A 24,314-nucleotide genomic window follows, 5' to 3' on the forward strand; every position below is an offset into this window, starting at 1 on the left:
TTTTGTCAGTAGACGTTTTACAACTAAGTGTTTCCAAGATAAAGGAACTGTGCATCTCGAAAGAGAGAGGTTCAGAACCCCTTGAAGAACAGGGTATCGATCTTATCAAACCCCAGCACTGCCCATTAACCCTAGTGGCAAATAATGCTAATTTTACCATTTTAAAATTCATTGACTGTTCTGCCAATATTCACATCGTGATCCTTAATGGGCAGGGATCTAGCAATTATACATTTTTATAATAATATTTGGTTCAGCAATATGGTGCTAGGGGCTGAAGAAGTTGAAAGGATGGTGAAAGAAACCATCAGCAGCATCGTTAACCATTACAAATTACCAGGATTGGTGATTTCAATATTACAAATTGTCAGATACTAGAAGTCTCAGTTTGTGGGGTCACAGACTGTGTTGGAGAACCTAACACACACTTTACTCACAACGCTTGTGGGAATGTCCTAAATAGACTATTGGTAACCTGAGCTTAGCAATTTGTAACAAAATTAATCCCCAGACATGCGCAATGGATAAAACATTTGAAAGGTCAGGTAGTGGTTCCACTATTGATTTTCTCATCATATGAGAAAACATGAAACATAGTATTAAAAACATGCAAGTACGAACAAAATATTTCAGTGAAGAGGCCCTACTGACCTATGATCTATGTTGGGAAGGGAATACCAAACAGGGGAGGAAGATAATTCCAAAGCCTATTCTAGCCAGGAAAAATATATACAGCCTAAAATGGAATAGAGATGAGAGTGATCTAATAACTACTTCCATTTTGTCTAAAAATACTGAAATCATGTGGTGCTTGGATGACCTTGCTAACCCTTCTCAGGTATTGGAGGCTTTTGTAAAAATTCCAATTGATACTAAGCAGCATCTAACTCCCCAGTATTGGCTAAGGAGCACCGGATAATATCCTGGTTTGATGAAAAATGCACTAATTAATTAGGAAGACTGTGCAAAGCTTTGAAGGAAGCCCCGCGTGATACATGATTGATACAGACCTTACGCCATCCGTATAAAAAAGTCAGAGAAGACAGGCAGAATCAGCTGAAAGATAAAGCATGAGAGGACTTAAAGCAAGCATCTGTCAGAAATGACAGCAAAGAATTTTGCAAAGTGGTTAACGTCCCTTTTCTCAAAGGCACTTGGTACCCTTCCTTAGATGTGCAGACGTTGGCTCATACATTATGGTAATATCTTCCAATCGAACACGGGGGCTTGTCTGCAGGAGACTAGTCAGGCATTGACAGTTCAATCTCACCTGACTTTCGTTATTCTGGCGATAGAACTAGCCCTTAAACAGGCATCCTCCTTGAAGGTCCCTGGGCCAGACAGGGTGTCTGTTGATATTTTCCTATCTAACAATAAATTGTGAGCTCCCCTGCTAACAATCGTCTACAATGCCATAGCCATAGTTGGACCCTCAACTTCTTGGAATCACTCCATAGTTATTCCAGTTTTTAAAAAGGGGGATGGCTCAAATCCAAACAACTATAGACCCACTTCCCTAATTGACTCAACAGCTAAGCTAAGGGGGCTGCCAGGCATTGAATAGGCTTGAAGAGTTGGTAGAAGAAAATAGGACCCTCTCAGATGTACAGTATGGTTTTAGACAGGGCAAAGGAACAATTGACGAATGTCTCAATTTAATGTTAATTGCTGCAAAATATTAACTGGTCAAGAAAGGCGAATTGTGAATGGCATTTATGGATTTATGGGTGGCCTTTGACTGCATGCCCCACAGTGAGCTGTGGGCCATAAAGGAGACGATGGGAGTAGAACTTGGGATAGAAGTTTTAATTGGGCAATTATGCAGGGTGACAATGGCAAGTGTGCAATATAGAATGCAAGGAGAATGTCCTAAGTCTTTTAAAACTGAAAAGGGTGTAAGACAAGATTGCGTGCTCGCCCCTTTTTTATTTGCCCTCTTTACAAACCAATTAGAGAATATATTGACTGAAAATGTAAAAGACACCCTGTATGGTGCAGTCCTATTGGCCAGAACCCCTTTGGCTCTACAGAGTCTGCAGTTGAGAAGTACACGTCTTTCATAGCCAGCTTGAATCTACCTGATAAAGAGCCTAAAACATGTGCAATTATCACTGAGGGAGATAATAAAAATATGAAAAGATATACTACAAAAAAATTAAAGGATAGAAGTAGTGAAGAAATATGTATATCTGGGGCTTATTTTTGACAATAAACTAAACTGGAAGCCAATGGATCTTAACAGAGCCAATCAATTGGAAAAGAACATAACAGCTTTATTTAGATTTGCTAAAAAACTAGGCTCTATACCCATCAAGGAAATGGTGAAGATTTATCTATCCAAGGTCAAATAAATCGCTACATATGGGGCTGCAATTTAGGATTTGGCAGACACCTAGCTGTTAAGGGCTTGTTCTGTAAAAGATTATTAGCAGTACCCCAAGCCTGCTCAAACTTAATTAGTCATGAAGAAATGGAATTACCCTATATTAGTGAATGTATCAAAATGGCTCCCATATTGTTATTACACTCAAACTGAAAGACGGAGACAGTCAAACTGAATCAGTTAATATTGAGTGACATCTTGAAGTTAGACTATGCACCCATAATCCCTTGTTTATTTTATGTAAAGACTACTCTAACATCTCTAAATTAGCTTTATTACAAACCCCAATTGTGTGCCAGATTCTAAAAGGCCAAGCTTAAGGATATTTTTATGGTTGAAGCAAAAAGAGCTAGATGGTTTTTAAACAAAAGATAAAAGTGCAATGGGAGTATACCAGTCCCTACCTCATATGACGCTTCTTATCCGCTTTTTATAGAGAATTAACAGCGCAGGTTTATCTAGTCAAGGTTTCGGTTAAAGTACATCCCACTAATGATGAGTTATCCTGCAAATGTTTACTCAAATAAGCAGTTATCCCCCTGCCCATGTGATGGAAAGTCCACCCAGTCCATATCTTGTTTTTTTGTTCTTTGTACATTAGTCCGAAGAAAATGTTTTTGTTTCCATTACTACAGAAAAATACATTTAGACAGTATGTTATTGCTTTGTCATTTTTCCAGCGACTGGAAAATCCCTTTGTATGCTATACACTTGCATCTTTTCTATGGGCAGCACTGAAAGTCCGTTGCACCACATGAATCAAAAGGGGCGATAGTTTTTAGTAAGAGGAAGGAGAGGATGAAGAGTTATGCCTTATCCCCCTATCATACTTACTAATTTAGATTGTTCATATTTTAATCACCTAAGCACAAGTACATAAACTGTACAGGGACCCAGATTTGGAACACAATTATAGCTGCAAATTGGATTTTAGAGGTTAGATATAGTTATTTTTTTTACATTTTCAAAACTACATATAAATTTAAAGGTTTTAAGATCCCTGGTAATTTTTTAGTTCTAGAGTGGAGTTAGGAAAAATTGTTAAATATGGAGCTCAAGATAGATGAATAAGGTTGGTGGTAGGGGGGCGATGTGAAACTATTTATAGATTTGTACCAAGGATGTGATAAATGATTGATTTTTATAGAAGATCATGTACTTTATTCGTTCTATTGATTATTTTATGTGTACTTTTATGTATTTTAATTAATGCAAAATAAAGTTTGACTCGACTTGACGTCAGTCTTTTTATAATGGTTACTTATCAGTAATAACATTTAAAATTGTGAATACAGATTCAAAATAAGCACTTCCTTGCAATACTTTAATTTCACTCTGGCCATTCAACACCAGAGTTTTGATAATCAATTGAATGTTGTTCACCTACATTGTTTATTTTGTTCTTGTAATTAAACCTGCCTTAGTTAATGCTTTTCCACTTGTGTCAAAGCTTTGATTAAGGACACAGTGTAATATGGTTCCCTGAACATATGATTAATGCATGGCCTAAATGATTTTTACACACAGTAATTGCGTTGTTGTTGTTTATTTTGTGTTAATTGATTGTCAATGAAAACCAATTAAGTATTTAAAAAGACATTACAAGTAGTGATTGATGATAAAGGCTTTGTGAAATGGCCTCAATCTACTCTGTGAAGCAGGGCGGCAGATTGGTGGGCTGGTTGATCAGCTATGGCAATTCTGATGGAGCTCTGATAGCATAACATCCTACTACTCTGATGGTACAGAATCCTACCCTGTTAGCAGAACACCCTCTCCAGTATGGAACACCACAGGTGTGTTGCACACTAACCATGGCTTATAATGCAGTACCATTATCCATTTAGCTCATGTTAAAGTCAATGTGATTGCCTAAACCAATACATATCTGTCTGTGTCACCTTTAGAAGAAATAATTTTCCCAGACCTAATGCTTACTCTATTTAAAAAATAGAACATGACAAATATGTGATAAACCATTTGGCCTGAATTTAATTTTCTCTTGAGAATTCTAATTTAAAACTACTTTTCTATGGCTGTAAAGTGAATACTTTTAAAGCCCATCTTCTCACAGTATGGTATGACATGACATTTAATTCCACTGTTGCTGGCATGGCCAACGATTAGATCTTTGCACACTCCCAGCATATTAAAAAGATGAAAATGTTGGTGTGAACTTTTGTAAACTGTGTATTTGTATGCTTTTCACGTGCCACACTGATCATATCATCTTTGTCTTTTCAGTTTTGTAGGTTTTAGAATTAGTTTGCATTTGAAGGTGGCATGCTTCATCAACGGGCCTCCTCCTCATTGGGCTGGAGTTGCAATGCCCAATGGGCCATTTAAGAGGGCCCTTTGTCAGAGTTATTTTGATTTGCTTATATTTCTGGGGATGCGGATGAGGGCAAGGTGAATCAGCCGTCTGATCACTCTTAGAAAATATACTGAAACCGGCCATCAACGCACGCCAAGGGGCCATTCCTTTATTTAGGAAGCAGGTCCCAGCACTAAAATATCATTCTAAACACAGGAGTTTATTTTAATGAGGCTAGCAATTTTTCTAGTGTTCTTCACAGAGGTGAGGGCACGTTACATCACACAATTAGGATCCCCATACACAGAGAAGATTTGGTATTTTTTGATGGGTCCTTATAAAATGCCACTTGATCATTTAGGAAAGCAGAGGCATGAAGATCATAAACCTGTTGATCATACACCTTTACTGATTTAATCTCACATTTGTATGGTACCACTGACTGGTTATTCATATTAGAATCAGGAAGAATAATTATTTTTAGTTTCTCACACTTTTTAATCTTGGCATAAGACTTGTTATCCTCTAATTACAGACTGCAAAATGTATATAGTTGTTTTTACTCACTTCATTCCATTCTTTCTACATTGGCACTGAGACTCACCTATATACCCAGTTCTTTATAGGTTAATCAAAAGATCTCTGACAAAGTGGCCCCCTGAGGAGCCTGCCTTGCATTGCAGTGCCAGCCCAATAAGGAGCAGGCCCAATTATGAAGCATGCCACCTTTGCCTGGGCGGTGGATTTTTTTCTCTATGAGCAGATGCTCCTAGTGTTATTTGGTGTTCTGGGTTTTTAATATATTATATTACCTTGTAGCCATCATCTGAACAGTATACTCCTTTGGATTTGTTCCATTACATGGGACATTGAATTCTGAACATATTTTTTAAGAACACTGGTCCTTAGTAAAGCAAAGGTAACTTGCCACATTGATTGTTGCGTCACCTTTCATTAAAAAACAGCCACCCGGCTTATTGCAATTTTCCATTCTTACAGTCCTTTCGACCCATTGAGTCCTCAACCACCTTTCTCTGGAGGAATATACAACCCATTCTTCAAGGTCCGGTAGCGTAACTATGGCATGTTTTTTAACCTCTGTAGCATTTTGCAACCGCATTCTTTACGTCATGTGCTAACGAAACCCACACAACCTACCCGGCTCGCTCTCGCACCTAGACCCTCAGCCGTCTCACAATTTCGCCCGCTAACGCAAACACCAGCCCTGATTGATAGCAATATATGACCTCTATTCACACCGCGGTCACAATATTACGCGCTACTTATGCCTCACAATCTCATCGCTATGACCTTGCACTACGGACGCCACTCACATCACTGGTTCCGGCGCCACTCTTGCTTCACAATGTTGTCAGGATTGTCCTAAACAGTAATTACCCTGATGCAGAGGCAAAGCATGTTGAGTCGCTCATCACCTATTTGCCTTACAAACGTCAGATCATTTTGCACCACCCCACCTAAACTTGCATAGTAGTCTCTATTAAGTGGTACTCATGTTGATAACATGCTACAAAATGATTTTCCAATTACGCACCTGACTGGTTTTCTTGTTTCCTTTCTTCCCTGTTTTCACCCAGCCAGGCAATTTGTGGTTAACTACCAGGCAACTTTATTGTTCTTGTCCTGATGATGATCCCTAATAATTGTGAGCTTGGGATCGAAACGTCATCGACACTTTGATTAGTGCCATTAATTTCTATTCTACATTGGAATAAAGTGGACACTATGTGGGATAGCTTGCTTCCCTGTATAACTAGTTCAAGCTCCCAAAGCTCAGATTAATGCCTGTGTTTTTCGCCCTATATGTGGAATGTTTATTTGTTTTCCTCCTGTTTTCTACAAATTCGGGTGCTGGATTGCGCCCCGTTGTACTGTTGTTTGTCTTTATTGTGACCATTTCACTTTTATGACTGAAATTAAAATTCTTTGTCCGACTGGACATTAAAATACTATAGCACCCATTGTGGTTTATAGTGTATCTAATTGCGTTTCATGTTTGCTTTACTAAGGACCAGTGTTCTTAAAAAAATATAGCTCCCGGGGTCCTTAGCTACTCATCGGGTCCCCTTGTTTATTTAAATGATTGAATATTGAACAGTCATAAATCTTTGTGCCCTCCCATTTTTGTGATACAAACTTTTCAGTCTCTCTCAAGGTTGGATGCATTTGGTGACTATCGCACCCACCTCACTCTTGTTGGGACACACTGGTCACCCCCACAGGTGATAGAAGTAAAATCCATACAGAGAAGTAAACCACAAATGTTAGGTGGATGCCCTGTGCTATATTGACTCTGTATATTTTTAAGTGTTTTAATCAAATAAAATAATGTCTTCCCTAGCAAGAAAAAGAGAGGTAACGAGCACTGATAAAAGGAAAATATATAAAATGCTGTTGCCTAGATTTTCTAGAAAAAGTGGCACTTTATCCGGAAAGAAAATATCTGACATGAGACTGAAAGAGGGCTATGTCAGGTGTTGGGGTATTAAAATTAAATAAATGGTTATACTGGGTAGAATTCTAATTCCAGAGATCTATGAGATAAACCCTAAAATCCATGGAACCATCATTGTTTCTGTTTTGGTTGATAAGTCTTTTTAGGGAAGATGTATGAAATTACATGTTTACGATTTCCTAATAGCAAATTTTAGCAATTTGCTATTAGGAAATCTCAAACTGCCATATGCAAAAGTATGTTTGACACTTTGAGGGATTTGCAGTAGGTTACAAATGGACCTGCTTCAGCAATATTCATGAGGCAGGTCGCAATTCGCAACCCATTGTGAATGGCTACAATGAGAGGGATGGTGGCCTGCTGGGATCAGCAGACCACCATGTCTGTGATTGCTTTTTAAATAAAGCAATATTTATTTTGTAAGGCAACCAGTTTTCCAAAAATGGAAACAGGATGCATTTTAAAAATAAAAATGAAAAGCTACCTTTTTATTTTTAAGAGAAGGCAGTTGGCCCACATGGGGACCACTTCCCGTATAAGAGTGGGTTACCACCAACTTGAAGTTGGTGGTAACTGCAAACGTTTTGTGACCACATTCCCAGTCACGAAACAATCATGCACACCAGTGCTATTTGGTATTAGGAAGGAAAGCACCTTCCTAAAACCGAATCACAGAAGCAAAATGTAATTCTGTATCAAGTTACAGAGTCACATTTTGCCTTCTGAACATGGCAAAATGCATTTTATCAGTTGCATGCGGCCCAATGGACTGTTGGCAACTGTTAAAATGCTTCATACATCTTAGCATAAGTAATGATTTCTTCTATTCAGGTTGGTCACTATAGACATTTAGTGACTCGTTGTCCTACAAATTGGCCAGCGTTCATTTCTGACCCTTATTTCAAAGGTAAATGACTAGAGTTACTTCTCAGAGTTTTTAAGAACTTCAGGTAATGAGAAATTATTGTTTAATGAATAATATTGCCAGAAGATGACATTACACAGGAAATTTGGTGTTGGAATGTTAGTATTGTTATATATTGTGAAGTTGATGGACATGAGATTGATGATGTCTAACCTAAAATTGGGTCAGTGCTTACTCAGTGGTTCGGAGTGCTGCCAGCAAGTAAAGCATTAATAAGTGCAAAGTCACCATGGAAATCTCATCTAGTTTTGCATATGCCACAAAGGATCTGTTTTGAAACCCAAATGTGTGCACATAACTATACATTTTCAGGCTTTGTCTGGATCGGAGTGAGTGTTGGTCAAATCAGCTTTAATGAGAGAAAGACTGATTTCCTTGTGGTCTGGTTTCCTCCACCTGCTGGCCAGAAACTGGGTGTCGTTTTAAGAGTAGGTCGCAAACATTTGATCTCATTCTTGTGCTTGCACAGTGGTGATGAGGGAATTCATTCCTTAATATTTCTATTTCTGACTTATTTGGCATTAGAAAAATTAGCCTCTTTCTTGTATCTTTACTTCTATTTTTCTTTATCCCTTTCCCAGGCTGTTAGTTACTCTCTCCTTCTTGCCTGTGCTTTTTATTTACTTTCTGTTTCTTTCTTAGCCCCAATGTGCTTACTTTTTTCTCAATTCATCAATGTTTCTTCATATTGCAACCTCTTTGTTTATTCACTATATGTCATTTGAGATGTCATCGGTGATTTCATAAATGATGTAATTTAGAATGCCATGGATGATGTCAAATTTGAGGCATGGTAGGGGCACACATAATTTCTCAATAAACTTTACCTGGTGAATTGTAATAGTCTGTTTTTTGAACAGTAGTTTTTTATCTCATTTCAAACTTAATTATAACATCCCTTCAACCATTGTGTTTTTCAGTGAATTTCTATGTTTTTTTTTAGATAAGCTAATGTCTTATCACCATACCTAACTATAATGTCACTGTGAAATATTGGATTAATACTTAGTGTGGGCTACTGCCCACTTTAAGGAATGATCACCACCCTTCTCCTGGTGATCCCTCTTAGTCAATAAATTAACCCTAGCTCAACCTCGTGGTAGATATGACACAGAGCAGACAGGATTAATGTAGGGAAATATTTTAAATGTTTTAGACAGTTAGTAATAAAGCAAAAACACCAAGCAAGAAAAATCCCAGTCTAAAGTTGAAAAATCAAGTACAATTTAGAAAATAAAATTTCACCAAAATGACAAATATCTAATAAGGGGAATTCATATCATGTTTTAGAGATTTAAACTACAATAATTCCAAAAATCACATTGTAGCAATGGTAGTCAATGGTTGTGGTGAATCGGGACCTAGGCACAATTTAAGACAGACCGCATGGGAGTCTGGGTTGGGTACACCAACCAGGTTTGACGGTTGGGACTTCAACTTTTTTTGTAGAAGTCAAAATCCATCAGCAGAGTAATGCAGTGTTCAGGAAAAACTCTTAGCAGGAGAAATTCAAATTTTGTGCCCATGGAAGTCCTCCCAATGGTCAGCTAGTTTTTTGTTTAAATCTTTTTATTAGGGCTTTACATTTTAAATCCCCATGTGGGGCAACATAGTCATCACAGATCAGCTTGATCACATAAAATGAGCGCATCATTACTACAAACATAATTCATCGTCAACATGTGCGGTCTGTTTCACTAGAAAGGATAACACATCTTTGCTCATGAATTGCTAATACATTGGCTTAGTACGGGATATACCGGCATACCACTACGTGTTCCTTGGGTTATTTAATGGTGGGGGGTAGTATAGATATCTCCCTTGTGTTTGTATAGGGGACCCCTCATAATGCAGTCGGTTATTAGCCTGCGATGGATGAGTCGGTATCCAAACTCAAACTGCCGACTGGAACTTAAACTAGTAACTATGGGAAGAGGTCTCTTCCAGAACCAGGAGGAGGGGGGTGGGAAGTGCAGTGGGCGGGCGGGGGTATGTGACCATGGTGGGATGGTGGGGCAGCGATTGTGGTCTCGAGGGGGCGAAGACCGCGGGGATTGTCCCAATGGTCAAAAAGTTTAGGTGCTTTTGCACAGTTAAAAGTTTTACTCTGAAATTACTATCTTTTCTGAGTGCGGAAACACTATACCGGGCAAGCCTACAGCTACATCTGATGATGGATTCGGCTAGGCCGTAAACCTTCTTAACTAGGGTTCACTGAAGCTGAAGCAGATTTGCTGTGGCAGAAAAGCTCTGAGCTGGAGAATACTGACTCTTAGCCCAGCAAAGTTGAACCTTGATCAAACAGGATGGGGTAGTTTGTCCAAGTACTCTGGAGGTTTGCAAATCTCAGGTTTTCAGGGGTGGTAGGAGAGTTCATTTAGGGACAACCAAGGGTCCCAATACATCACAAAAAGCACTTGGGATCAAGACTCAATCCAGTAGCTCAGAGCTTCAGGAAAAAGCCTTGTGCAGCTTTTGTAGCAGGTAGCCACAAAGGAAGTCAGCCAAATGATCCTTAGAGTCCACTACTAAGTCCCCAAATCATGTAATGGCTGCCAGCAATAAATGTCTCACATTGCTGGTGGCCAATTAGGATGCTTGCTTCCACTGAACTCTAACTCTCCTGCGAGCAAATTGTCTCAAGCAAAACAAAGCTCCCTCAGCCAATCAGAAAGCTCTATTTTTACAGCTATACAATTATTTTTTAACCTTAATTTCTCAAAACTACTAAATGGATAAAAACTACTAAGCGGATTTAAACCAAATCGCAAAAGGCCCAATCTGCAGGCAACTATCTAGCTTCTTGCCAAATTAAGGGTAATTCCATTCAGCAGTTTTCCAGGAACATTGTCTTTTTCTCGGCCTCTGCTTGACGGATCAATCAAAACTTTCCAGGAAGGCGGTGAGGTGATTTTATTTGTTTGGAAAAGTTTTGTGAAGATTTGTTGAAATGTGCCAAAAAAATTACCAAATGAAAACACTTCCTGTCTATGTAGACGCACTCCTAACTATACCTACCCAGTGGCAACTGCCACTGGGTAATATATATATAGATATATATTCAGTGAAAAAACAAAGGTTAAGATGATGTTATAGTTAAGTATCGAAATAATACAAACAATAGCTTTTGATACCAAAAATCCACTGAAATTCACCCTGTATAATTTACTAAGTTGACTAAAACGTGTGTTGCTGTCTTGCACCGCTTATGACATCACATAATATATCACTCATGATATGTTGCTAAATGGCATCATTGATGACACAGTAAAATCTTAAATGACATCATTGATGGCATCACTGATAACATTACTGACAACACTATAGTCATATACAGTATAGAGTTACTGTATATACACCTGTTGATTGATAGCATGGGACTAGTGTAAGCCCTTGAGACAAGCGTAAATTTCAAATTAAAAAATATATATGGTGCATTATTTACATATCTCTCAACTTTGGTTTGGAACATGTTTCCTGTGTTAATCAAGGTAAAATAGAAGCGCTACTGATGTGGGTTGTAGGGTTTTGTTTGAAACTAGGTTGTGCCTTAAAGCTAAAGTCTGTTCTAACAAATCTGTGAGAAAGGACAACACTGTCCCTAATGATACATTATCCACCAGTGGATATCTATGCATTTGCCCATTTAGATTTAGAGTTGCAATTGAGTGGTGTTTGCAACTTGCATAAACTGCATGTTATTATTCAGAATGTTGGATTTTGATGCATTGCAGACTTGAATATTGTACAATGTAAAGATGTCCCACTGTAAGGTGGTTTATCGTATGCTGCTGTTTTAAGTACAGCTGTAAAGTTGAATGCACTTTTGCCCATCTCAAGAATGTGTTCAGTACATTTTACTAAACAATGGAGCACTGTCCATAGGGCCTGCTTGAAGCTGTATTTGCAATATGCACCCAGTGAAGCTTGCACGGTCCTGTTGTACAATTCCCACGGAAGTACTGCGGTACCTAACAGAAAGGCTGTATTGAATCAATAGTGGAGGCTAAAGTTTTAAGTAATTTAGCAAATGCATTTTATTATTTTATACAGCTATATGTAATACCAGCATGCAACCATACTAAGTGGTATTGGAGATTGGTACAAATCCTGTGGGCAGCACACACTAGTTTCGGTCTGTGTGATGTTTAGATTTAAGCTATTGAAATACCTTAATTTCACTATTTGTTTTGCTTAACAAGACAACAGTACATTTTTAGCTACAGCAACTTTAGCTAAGTAAGCCATTTCTGTATGGAGATGGGGAAGAATATCCTTTACCTCTCTGGAAATCCCCCTCTTCCCTTGCATTGAGGAAGGTTCACCTCCCCCCAACACTTATCAAGTCCCCAGAAACAATAAACGGCCAATCAGGGTCCATGCCCATTATCATAATTGATGTCCATTGACTTGAGTGCATTTTTACTTAGGTATTTTTACCTTACCTTTTAAAGTGAAATAAAAAACGGAATTAATGTACACCAAATGGCCTGAGGCATATGCCAGATCTAATGTCATTATTTCAACACTTGTGTTCCTTAGAGCATCTCAAGATTTCCTACTACTGTTAAAACGGAGAAATCACATGCGGGGTACGGCTCATTACTTTGAACAGAAACTTCTAGGTAGTAATGAAAGTGAAAATATTTTGTGTGATTTTTCATTCAACTTCATCAAGTCGTACCAATATTTTAAGCACAACACAATGTCTTCTATCTATTGACTAACCATTTTTTTTTCAAAAACAATCTTTTCAATTTCACAATTAAGTAAGTTGGTGGTGAATATAAGGGAATGTCTGGTATAGAAAACGCTGTCTGTGTATAGGAATACTTCCATGGCTCCTTGGTGGTAAATGCGAAAATAGACCATTATAAATGTAGACAGCAGGCAATAGGAGCTTCAAGACAGGCTAAAATGGCAGCTGCAATACCGTTGATGACATTTATTTTTGGTAAACATGTTTTAATGAAAGAAATCGAGCGTTATTTAAAGGTTGATGAATTGTGTACAAACCGACACTGACGAAGGCCAGGTGGCCGGAACGCGTGTGTTAGCGCTTTCTGATCCTGGGCGTACGCTGGAATACATTGGTTTCTGAAATATATATAACATATATATAGCCCTGGATGGGGAAAGATTGGCATATTTTGCACAGGTTCTTTGCTTCTAATTGCACATTTGCGATATTTGCACATATTTTAAAGAGCTATTTGCAATATATAGTCATGCACTTGCACTTTATTCTATTCATTTCCCGTATATCCTCATGTTTTTTAATCGTATACAAACTTGTGATTTTAATATGTATTTTACAGTTATTTCTTGTTGCCATGATTAATTTATTTATATCAGTATCCAGTTGTATATATTCATGATGTGGGTTCTGGTTTTGGTATTATACCAATATTGAATGCGTTCTGTATGAGAACTAAAGCTATCACTTAATAGCGGAAAGTATTTTTTCCATGTCCATACTAAGGTAATTCACAGGTGAAACATATTATTTATCATCACTAGCACTTTAAAAGGGCTGTCCAATGATCAAAACGTTGTCATGTGAACAAGGCTCCGTTGAGCCGAAACGTCTTTGACTACACCTCTGTAAATAAAGGAAACAGAAGCCTACCTGGTCCGTGTCCGAGTTTCCTTTTGCTGGCTGGCGAAATCGTTGCAGCGCAAATTGTAAAGCGGGATACGTAATATATATATATATATATATATATATATATATATATATATATATATATATATATATATATATATATATATATATAGAGAGAGAGAGAGAGAGAGAGAGAGAGAGAGAGAGAGAGATTGATTGATTGATGATTATGAATGTGCTAATGTATAAACTATATAAATATATATATTTATATGTATACTTTTGTTATATATATTACCTACTGCCGGTCAATTGTAGGTAGTTATAGATAGGACCATGTTCCCAAAGGGGAAGCGTTTTTTGACTTATGGCTACTCACGCTTAAGTAGCTGTTCCTATAGGCACTGTGAAGAGCATGTGTTGCTATTTTTGTCTGTCTCCTTTCCTGTCGTACAAAACTCTGACACCACTAATTTTTGGTAGCAATATATATATAAAACAATAGAAAATTAAATCATGTCTGTTATCACAGAGTGAGAAAAATCAAATACTGTTGTTCTCTAAAGCACTTTGGAGGCTCCTTGAACCGATGATGAAGGATACAAATCCAGTATAAGAAATAATCTGATTCTCATCTTTCCTATTAAAACTGAATTTCAGCTGTTTAAAGAAGCTTTAGATTGTCACTCACCCTGTCAGACGTAATCTAGCACCTGATATGATAATGAGGATGTAACAAAATGAGAAGGAAACTTAGGGGGTAAAATGTGTATAGAAGATGGGGCATTGGTTGAATGTCTCATTGCAAAAACAAAGTCACACAGCTGGGAGTGGGCTTTTTCATGATTTACTAGCAGCAGCTGTGCAATGTGGTGAGCTCAGAGTACCCAGCTTTCTCGTACACAAACAGTGCACACATGCTTCAAGGCACATTAAACTGTGTGGTGTCACAGGTGATGATGAGCAAGATGAATGGGGATATCACTTCATTCAGTTTAAAACTGTAACTGCTGGCAGATAAATCATGGACGGTACTGAGTTTCAAGAACTTGATTTTGTTTTTTTTGTTTATTTTACTGAATGTTTTTCTTTACTTATGACTCAACTTGGCTAGTAATGGATAGCCATCATTTCCCAGTCCTGATGTCTCTCTGCCTATCTCCCTCTACACTTAAGTATACTGTGTCAAGATACACATGCCTGGTGTTGCTCTAATTCAATTGAATGGAGAACATTGTGATAATACTGTTACCGGCACAGACTTTGATCATGAATATTGTAATTATCACTATATCTAGTGCAACATTTCATTTTTTGTCTAAAAGGCTTCACTTGCACCATAGACATACCCTGGTCAATGCAATGTATGATTGTGCATGCTATTTCTTAAATATGTTGCATGCTTCAATGTGTTGCTATTTACCTTTAGCCCTAACTAGTGACATTATTGTACATGCAGAGAGAGACTTTTTGCATATTTATCATGTTTCAAATGGTTGCTCTCTGCCTATAGCTCTGATAGTGACATTTCATGTGTGCGAAGGAGGTAATGTTCCTGTGCCTTCTATATCCCAATGTTTCCTTTTTTTTTTATTCCTTTCTTTGAATCTTACCTGTATCTTGCACCCCCCACCCTAATGTCCATTTACCAGGAAATTTTATAGTAACTCATCACTTCCATTTACTCAGCTCCTTCCACAAGGAGCGGATGAGCGGTCTAGTCGCATTCACTAGCTCACTCCACGCGACTTGAGACTTGTGCCCTCCTCACTTTCTATGACACCCTGCAGTTTCACTCACTTCCTGTTTCCGCTTAGGATGGCTGCGGTCCAGTGCCTGATACAGGCGCGCTGGGATTCTCCCGCCCCTTTTTTGTAATATACTTGGTGGCTGGTTCTCCACTCCCTACCCAGCACCTAGGGAGACAAGACCCGCCTCGCCGTCGCCGATAGCACAGGTGGGTTCCTTGTCCTTACTGCAGCCCATGACTCCTTGGTCAATGGCGTGCCATTTACTTGGAGCATGACCAAAGCGCTAACCTCGACCCTTGTTATACGTTTTTTATAGGCAGTTCGCTGGTTGGACGGGTGTACCCGCCCATCCCCCTGTGTCTACACTGACATACTCCTGCTGTCACTTTGACTATACCCTCTATGCCGGGTCGGAATTATCACCGGCTACACATTTGAGTCAACCATGTTATTTGCGAACGCGCCTATGGGTCTTGCAAGACTTTTGCCCTTTCATTTCACTCACTTCCCGCCCTTTCCCTTTACGGGACCTTTTACCCATTGAATATTTCGGGTATTTACTCTTACTCCCTAGCCGCACCACCGTGCACTTTTTTTTTCTCTACGGTAGCCTTACCGCTCCTTCTTTCTATGACTCATGGCCAAATATAATTAATCCTTTCCTTCTCATAACACGTTTACAAAATGATCTAGGACGTGTATGTTACTTGATATAGACACTAAACTTTGAATTTGTCGCCCCTTGTAATCTTGAAGCTAATGACTAGCTGATTCTGTGAAATTGTCGCTTTGGTGTTTAGACATTATCAATTGCTGTCTGTTTGAATTTGTTTCTTGGGCGTCTCAATGCTGTTAATTTGCTGACTCACAGCAAAATTCCAGATATGAGACATTGGTGAGTCGTGTTTACCACTCTTCATAATGAGTCCCTCATATGGGATCCTTTGACCAGTGTTTAACTTCTCTTGATTAATTTGGTTGCAATCTGACCGGTCCTTACACAAGATAGTTTGGTATGGGTGCTGATATACGCCATGTGATTAGCATCATGTGTAGCAATATTGGCAACAAGAATCTAGTGAATATGTTTGTATATCCCATTTCTCAATATTTTTCCATCCGTGTCACTTATCATATGTTTCACCCACTCACGCTTCACATCACTTTTTCTACATGTTTTAATACTAGACCATAGGATCATTTCCTACCCAATCGTCCTTGCTTTATCTTAGCCTATCCTATTTGAATCTTCGTTTATTCTCAGCATTACAGAACTGTGTTGCTGCACTGCGGTTTCTACCTATCTTTTGTGTGATATCATGGTATTTTATGTTTTTTTGCTTTCACTTCCATAGGGTTTCCACTCAGGTGAGGTGGTTTTCTGCACTATTCACTTTAGGATAGCTAATGCCTCATGTATTTATATTTTTCCATACTGTACCATGTCTTTTTCTCTACCCCCAGCCCTGAAGAGGCACGGGCGCCTCGCCCGCATGATGAAAAACGTGTCGCTGGTTGTTTTTTTTAATGTTACCCTTCTAGAAAGGAAGTCCAATACAATTTTGAGAAAGAACCATTCATTTTTGTCTACCTTGTTTCATTTTTGCAATTGTTCTTCGCCTTTTTACGACATTGATATATACCTTACATAACAGGACTTTTGTTGTATTCTTTTCCTATCAGACACATTTCTGCCTACTTGTCCCTGAGGGCTGCTGATGCTTGCTGCCCCTGATCACCAAGGGGAGTTTTCTTTGCTTGGACTGCTTCATAGCTTTGCCCATCACCTGCTCTCCCCTGGGACTCTCTTGCCCTCACTGGAATTTTTTGTCTTGCACTGGTGGATTTGCGGGACTGTTGCCTCCACCTGGGGACTGCAGCAGTGGTGTTGGTGGCATCTCCCCTGCCCATAATTTGCAGGGGGATCTGAGTGCACAGCTAGTCCCATCATTGTATCCTCAAGTGTGCGGCTGCTGTGCAAAGAAGCAAAGTAAGTTGAGGCAGTCCTGGGAATCAGGCATGGTGGTTCATCCAGTATTTGGACGATTTTGAGTGGGAGGGTCACGGGCCAAACCTTCTCTTACAGGTTGCAATTTTGTAGTATTCTGCTTTTATCTGCTCAGGCAGTAAGCTCTGGATAATTGCCGAAATCGTTTGAGTTTTTAGGAGGTTTTACCGTATTTCGGTAGCAGGTGGCACTGTGAATCAATTGTAATTGGAAATCAGTGCTTTATTTTTTGATTCACTCAGCTGATCTTGGCACGTTTTGCTGTGGCGCTAGGGCTGATATACCGGTATAATTGTAGAGCTGCACTGCCATTAAGGGACTAAAGACCGCAAATGCTCAGTCTCAAATTAATGATGGGATTGACTATTTTATGTCCTGTTCTTCTTCCCTTCTTTCCCATTTGAGGCTCCTTTTATGGAGTGAGGCTCTAAGAGAATAAGGAGGGGGCATATGCGCCTCCCTCCTTTAAAAAAAAATGCTCCAGGACCTGGCCCACCAGGGGCTTTATTCAAAACAAGCGATGAAGCCTGTGCTTGTTTTTTTTTTAAAGTTTACCATGGATTCATATTTCTGTTGCATTTTAGCTGCAACATTTTGTTTTTAAAGTTATTTTTGGCTCTGTCAGGGTCACAGGGGGACCCAGGACCACCGTTAGGGGACAGGGTATTGCTACCCTGGCCCCTTTCTTTTTTTTTCAATATTTTTTCTGAGACTCCGCTGAAGCTGAATCCTAAGATGGCTGCCACCATTTCCTGGTTAAAGTGTTGGCAACAAATTAGATCTCAGCGTGAGATTGAGAAGGTTCATGGAGACTTTGTGTTCCTATATAGACACATTTGGTTTTCCTTTAATATCTCAAAAACTAATATATCAATTTACACCAAATAACAAAAAGAGTTTGCTCTTGATCAAGAACTACCTTTCTGTCAAATTTGGTGTAATTCAGTCGAGCAGTTCGGGCTGTAGTTGTGTCTAAAATCTATATGGAAGTGAACATTGGATAAACACTTTTTTGACATGCCCTTTTTCTTGGTTCCTGCTTGACGAATTACCCCGAAACTTTCCATGCACAACAAGACTGGCACACATTTTTGGTGAATGTTTTGTGCAGATTCGTCAAATGGCGCCAAAGATATAGGCAGGTCAAAAAATGCTTTTTCTAGGGAAAGATGGTCCTAACTATAACTACCTACTGGCGAAGTAGGTAATATATGTGTGTGTGCATGGGTGTGTGTGCATGTGTGTATTTAGATATATATGGAGGGGATCATTCTCAGAGCTTCGTAGGTGTATGTCTTAATTGTGGTACTAATACATAGCCGTTCTGCTGAGTGCGTTATTTACTAGGTGTGCAATTACCATACCATTCTGAGTTTCACTCCTCGGAATGTGGGAATAACCTGTTAAACGCACGTCTTTTCTTTAGTTCTGAAACATGCAATGAGACTGGGTAGGCCAGGATTCAGAAGTTGTGAACAGTTGAATCTTTACTGTCAAGGTGAGCTAAGCTTCAACTGCTGTTTCAGTTTTTAATCGATTGGCAACAACTTCAGAGCAACCCCACAGGGATGTAGAAGCATCATGGAGCCCACTAGACCAGAGGGAAAGAGCCTCCCTTTTCCACATGCACAGAGGTTATGAAAGTAGCATCCGGAAGTTCCTCTGTAGGTGCTCTGCTGAGAGGTATTATGGTCTATATACGGGTCTACCATCAAAAACAGCTCACCTCAGAAGTGCCCCTTTAGATGTGTCCTGCTCCTTTCATGGAAACAGTAGCATTGCAATGATGCAATGGAACCTAGTGCAAGCAAAGAAAATGTCCTCTTTGACTGCTATTGGGGGTAAAATACAGCATTGTCTGGAGTCAATAGTGTCTCAGGGCTCCTGGCCCCAGTGCCACTGCACCTGTGCACTAATGGTAGCCACAAATCTGCATGGAAAGTCCAGCAGGGTGGCAGGGTTGAGAGACAAAGGGGGTTGGATTAATCCAACCCCCTTTGTCTCTCAACCCTGCCACCCTGCCCCAATCCCTTCCCGGCCACTTCTCATGGTGGCCGGGAATCATTCCTTTGCTTGAGGATACGTTTTCTTGATATTACTTTGTCAAGTAATATGCAAAAAGCAGTGCATATTCTCCAACATGGTAATGAGCAGATAGACAGTAAGTCTGACACACGAGGCAAATTATAAGGTACATCACAAACATTTTACTTTTTATATTTTCCTTTCACTGTTCTTGAAAATTAAATTCAGACCAGCCTTGTGTCACACACTGTTTGAATTTGTGAATGAAGTTGTAATCTTTTAAATGGCCAGCTGTAGATGTTCCCTGAGATAAAATACCTGTATTCAGTAGAAACTGATTTCAACATCAAAAGCAAATCTGAAACCTGTCCGAAATAATTACGTTTCACAACCACTTCATGTCCTATTAAAACATCTGCCTAAAAAGTGTTTCTATGTCATTGTGCATCAATGTACGACTTACTTATTGCCTTTTGTCAAGCAACGTAATTCTGCTAACAAGAAAGATGACGCATTGCATTTGATCTGCAGTGAATTACCTATCCTCAGTGCACAATGTAAGATAATAGTCTTCAATCAATTGTAGCTCATATCCTTCACAAAATGGAGATAGCAGTTATTCCCAATCTTGGTGCCTGTCTTCCTGGGAACTAATCAATGCCCATTCAGTAGCTGGTAAAAATCCAAGAAAATACCAGCCGCTTTACATATTTTATGTCCTGCCCGCTAATCCTATTTCTCATTTACCGAAGGTAATTAGGACATAAAGCCATACACAGACACTCGTATTTATCCCTAACAAATGTGATTTTACATAATAGAAAACACTTGAGTGGAACTATTCTGAGAACCACGGGGAATACATCCGGCGGATGCCAAATTACCCTCCTGTGCAATCCCTGAAACATGTAAAATTTCATTTAGAAAAAAAAAAGTGCTTACAATTACGGAAGTAAAGCGGATCACTTATGCTGCGGCCAGCCTAATGTACTTTATTCCAAGGAGGGTGGGAAGCAGTGAGTCTGTGTATGGATGATTGAATCTGGGGAGGCAGCGCTGCTGCTCGCGTGCTGCAGTCACGCCTCCCGCTGCCAGCGCGCGCCAGGACGATAATCAGTCATGATGAGCCATCAATAGCTGCACAGCAATGAGTCCGCTGCTCAAGCTGGGTGCTGTCCTGAGTACCATGGCCATGATCTCCAACTGGATGTCCCAAACTCTCCCTTCACTGGTGGGACTCAACCGCACCAGGCTGTCTTCCTCCGAGTCTCTTGTAAGTAGATGTCTTTCCTCCTCTCACAGCTTGACCTAGTTTTAGTTGTCGTTCTGTTAATCTGCAGTGCAGGTACATTATCGTCACGCTTGCGCAAACTTTCTAATTGCATGCGTCTGTTTTGTAAAAAAGATGGCAATTCTCTAGAGGAGCACAGCTTTTTGTAAAATATGTCAGGGACGTTTCTCTTAAGAGTCTTGCATTTCCAGTGCCATTTACCCAAAAGCAAGGCAGATGTGCTTCTTCTGAGAACTAGTTTTTGCTAGAAGATGGTATTCTAAACTGGCTTCCCTCGCTGTTGTGCTTATTTTTTTCGAAATTAATTAACATATCATTGTGAAGTTTGAAAATAAAACGTAAAGTTGGAGGAAACGTATCGGCATTTAAGTATGCGAATAAGTAGAGTTTATTCAGCAAGACTGAATAAAGTCGTCGACAATAGTCAGGTGAACGTTATCTTGATTGAACCTATGGAGTCGTCCAGAAATGCGCCACGGGTCACCTGTATTAGTCAATTCTGTTATGGATTTCTGTCACAATTAAAAAAACTGCAAAACCCGAGACTCATCCCAGAGTTTAAAATTTGACGGTTTGAGGCTTTATTATGAACAGGAAAATATTGTTATTTTCTATCGTTCTTTAAGTGCGAACAAACTCCTAAACTTTACTTAACGACCAAGACGGTACTGGCATAACTAAACTATAACTACCTTAGAACGTCACACTTTATCTTGAACGTCACGAAGAGACCCACGCAGGGCTCGAGCAGCAGGCATCAGTCAGGCATGAGCAAGTGATGCCTTTGGTGATGTAGGGTAAGGAGAAGAGGAGCTCAGCCTCAAATTGTTGCTTGCTTTTGACAAAAACTAATAGAGAGGCCCGTGATCAATTGCCTTATATTCAAAGCAGTCCATACAAAGCACGTTTGAAGTGTTTGAGTATCTTCTGTGCTGGCAGTACAATGCTTGTTGCTGTATAGTTTCCAATTATTGTGAATCTATCGTACCTATATCTATGACTGCAACTGATCCATCACTTTTTTTTGTTGCATTTATAGTCATGAACCATTTCCTACTTTCTGCACAGATTGACCAGTTGAATGTAATGCAACAATATCGTTTCTATAGGCGGCGAGCATTCAGGTGCCTCTTGTTCACAATAAAGATGATGTGCATATGCTGCCAGTTGAGTCTATAGAATAGAATTTTAGGGGGCATACAAAGGACCATAGATATAACTGGTGGGGCCGCCTACAAAAGTAAATCATAAAGTGCGTATTTGTGTGCATGTGTATATATGTTTGTTTAACATTTTTGAATCTCACTTGTATATGTGTACTTGTATTTCTAAATATACCTTTACAGAGATATACATGAATACAAAGTCAGATTTAACAATTTTAAGCAAAATAACGCTGCTTTGCAGTTAAAGGCAGCTGGGCATATGAATGTGTGCAGCAAAGTGCAATGTCTGTTTTATTTTCTGGGTCACCCTAGGCATGGGCGAAATTTAAATTACAGCAGAGTAATTAGAGCAATTTTAGTAATTAAGCATTACTCTTGTGATACGAAAGTACGGACATTACGCTTTGCGCATGAGACTTAATTGAGAGTTTGGTTTTATTTAACACATCGGATGCATTTATTAAACTAATATTCATTTAATTTTGAGAGGTCAAACCTGCTGGAATTTAACAAGGGAAAAAATATACAGTATTTACCATATGACACGGTTTTTGGTGTGTTGAATACCGAAATCTGCAAATTATTTCGCATATACTCATATTAGGTGGTATTTATCTCCGCCAATGAGTAACATACCTCATGGTATTGTGATCTATCGGGGGTGATAAATAATGCCTCAACTCATCATCATCCCCTCGGCGCTATTTCTTAGCACAAAATGCCTCTTTATGCCCATTATAGATACGAACAGTGCATTATGCACTAAGAAAATTGTGCTAAATTACTCTTTTCACATACTTAGCCTAATTACGAGTAATTTTGCTGTAATTATGGGTAATTATGCTACAGACAATAACATCATTTCCACCGATCCCCAGTCACCTCCTGGCTGTGGTGTTGGTGCCCATGGGGCAAATAAGACAAATGGAGCGTGGGCACGGGCCCTACCTGGTCCCCCTGTAGAGATACCAGTGTATGCCATTTCGTCTTTCACACGCAGAGTGAGAAAGGAATTAAGAGATTACTAAATTGTGGAATTGTATCAACATTGTGCAGTCAGGCAGCCATGTTGTCTCTGAAGACACTCACTTACGGGTTTCTGCCAGCTCAGTGTCTTTCAGGAGAACCAATACATTATTATTTGATTGTGTTGCTTTCCATGGACTTCAGAATAAAAAACATTCTCTAATTTATTCATGGGTTACCTATGACATGTTTCCAGGTGCTATAGCAAATATCGCAGCCTTTCAAAAGTTTTATTTTGCCACAGTTTCTTTTGTGACCGGTGTGGTCGATATCATATAATTATATTGAACCAGTATTAACTGTTTTGAAAGTGCTGTGTTCTGGAAGGCGGTGCAGATGAGGTTGTGTACAATGAGGATAAGATTACTCGCCTGCTGCCACAGAGTAAAGCCACACACTAAAGTATGTATGTATGTATGCTTGAGTGACGCTTGAGCAGTTAGTTAACAGTTTGACAATGTTGTATTTTTTTCTGAGAAATCAGAAACTTCAGCATTGTGTCTAGACTGTGTTATTTTCTTTCGCAATGAGTACAGAAAGAGGTCTTGAAATTAGTAGGTTGGTTGTTGTGGGCCAGATTGTAACTGACTCCCTCTCTAGAAAATTAGCTCTTGAGTTACCCAGAGTGCTGTACTGGGATGAAACAAGCATGATTTAGTCCTGTAGGAGACCAGTGTTAATGTGTTCTTTGTAGTAACAGGTTTAGATCCTCCAAAAGTTGTTTTCAGTTGAATCCCACTGGTCTCAAAGAGGGTACCTATATGGGTGTTAGCCAACATTCTTAAGTAAACGCAAGGCAAACCTGCGAATTTCGCCTGACACCCATGCGGATAGCAGGTGACTTCCTTCTATATGGACAAAGAGAAACTTGAACATACATGAGTTTCTCCTAGGGAAGAGAGACTCGCTTAAACCATATCTTTGTTAACTTTCCCAACCGTGCTTCCACCTTTCTCCTTAGATAAACAATAAATTGCAAGCAAAGGTTGAAGTTACTTGGACTTGAACAGACACGAAATATTACAATTCTTCTGGGATTTAGAAATACCAATAAGCATGCGCATAGTTCACACTGAAATTCCTTGTATAATATTTGTCCTCAAACATGTTAATAGTAGTTATACCGAAGGCCTGCCTAAACTTTACTATAGAGTTGCTCAATTAACCCAACCCCTGTCAGTAGCATTCTAGTCTATGATTGCTTTGAAGTAGTGATTACTCCTGAGTTAGGCCCTGATTCAGAGTCGTCCACTAAATCAAGCGCTTAATTCTGAATTTGAGGAGCAAGCTGGTATACACTACCAGAGTAATTCATTCCAACCCACAGCAAACTTACACTGAACA

The 24,314-nt window shown here is 39.3% G+C and overlaps 1 protein-coding gene across 2 annotated transcripts in view; it reads left to right on the forward strand.

Annotated features, from left to right (window-relative positions):
* Positions 1–24,314, forward strand: part of OLFM3 (olfactomedin 3) — a 675,349-nt gene that overhangs the window by 326,558 nt on the left and 324,477 nt on the right. The window contains exon 1 of one of the 2 annotated variants that reach the window (XM_086954316.1): positions 20,635–20,760. The exons of the other annotated variant lie outside the window; for it this stretch is intronic. Within the exon in view, the coding sequence (XP_086810442.1) occupies positions 20,635–20,760 (126 nt within the window). Of the gene's footprint in view, positions 1–20,634; positions 20,761–24,314 lie in introns of those variants that run through there. 2 annotated transcript variants of the gene reach the window in all.

Source organism: Lissotriton vulgaris, chromosome 1_1 (genome assembly GCF_964263255.1).
Source record: "Lissotriton vulgaris chromosome 1_1, aLisVul1.2, whole genome shotgun sequence".
In the NCBI taxonomy this organism is placed as follows: Eukaryota; Metazoa; Chordata; class Amphibia; order Caudata; family Salamandridae; genus Lissotriton; species Lissotriton vulgaris.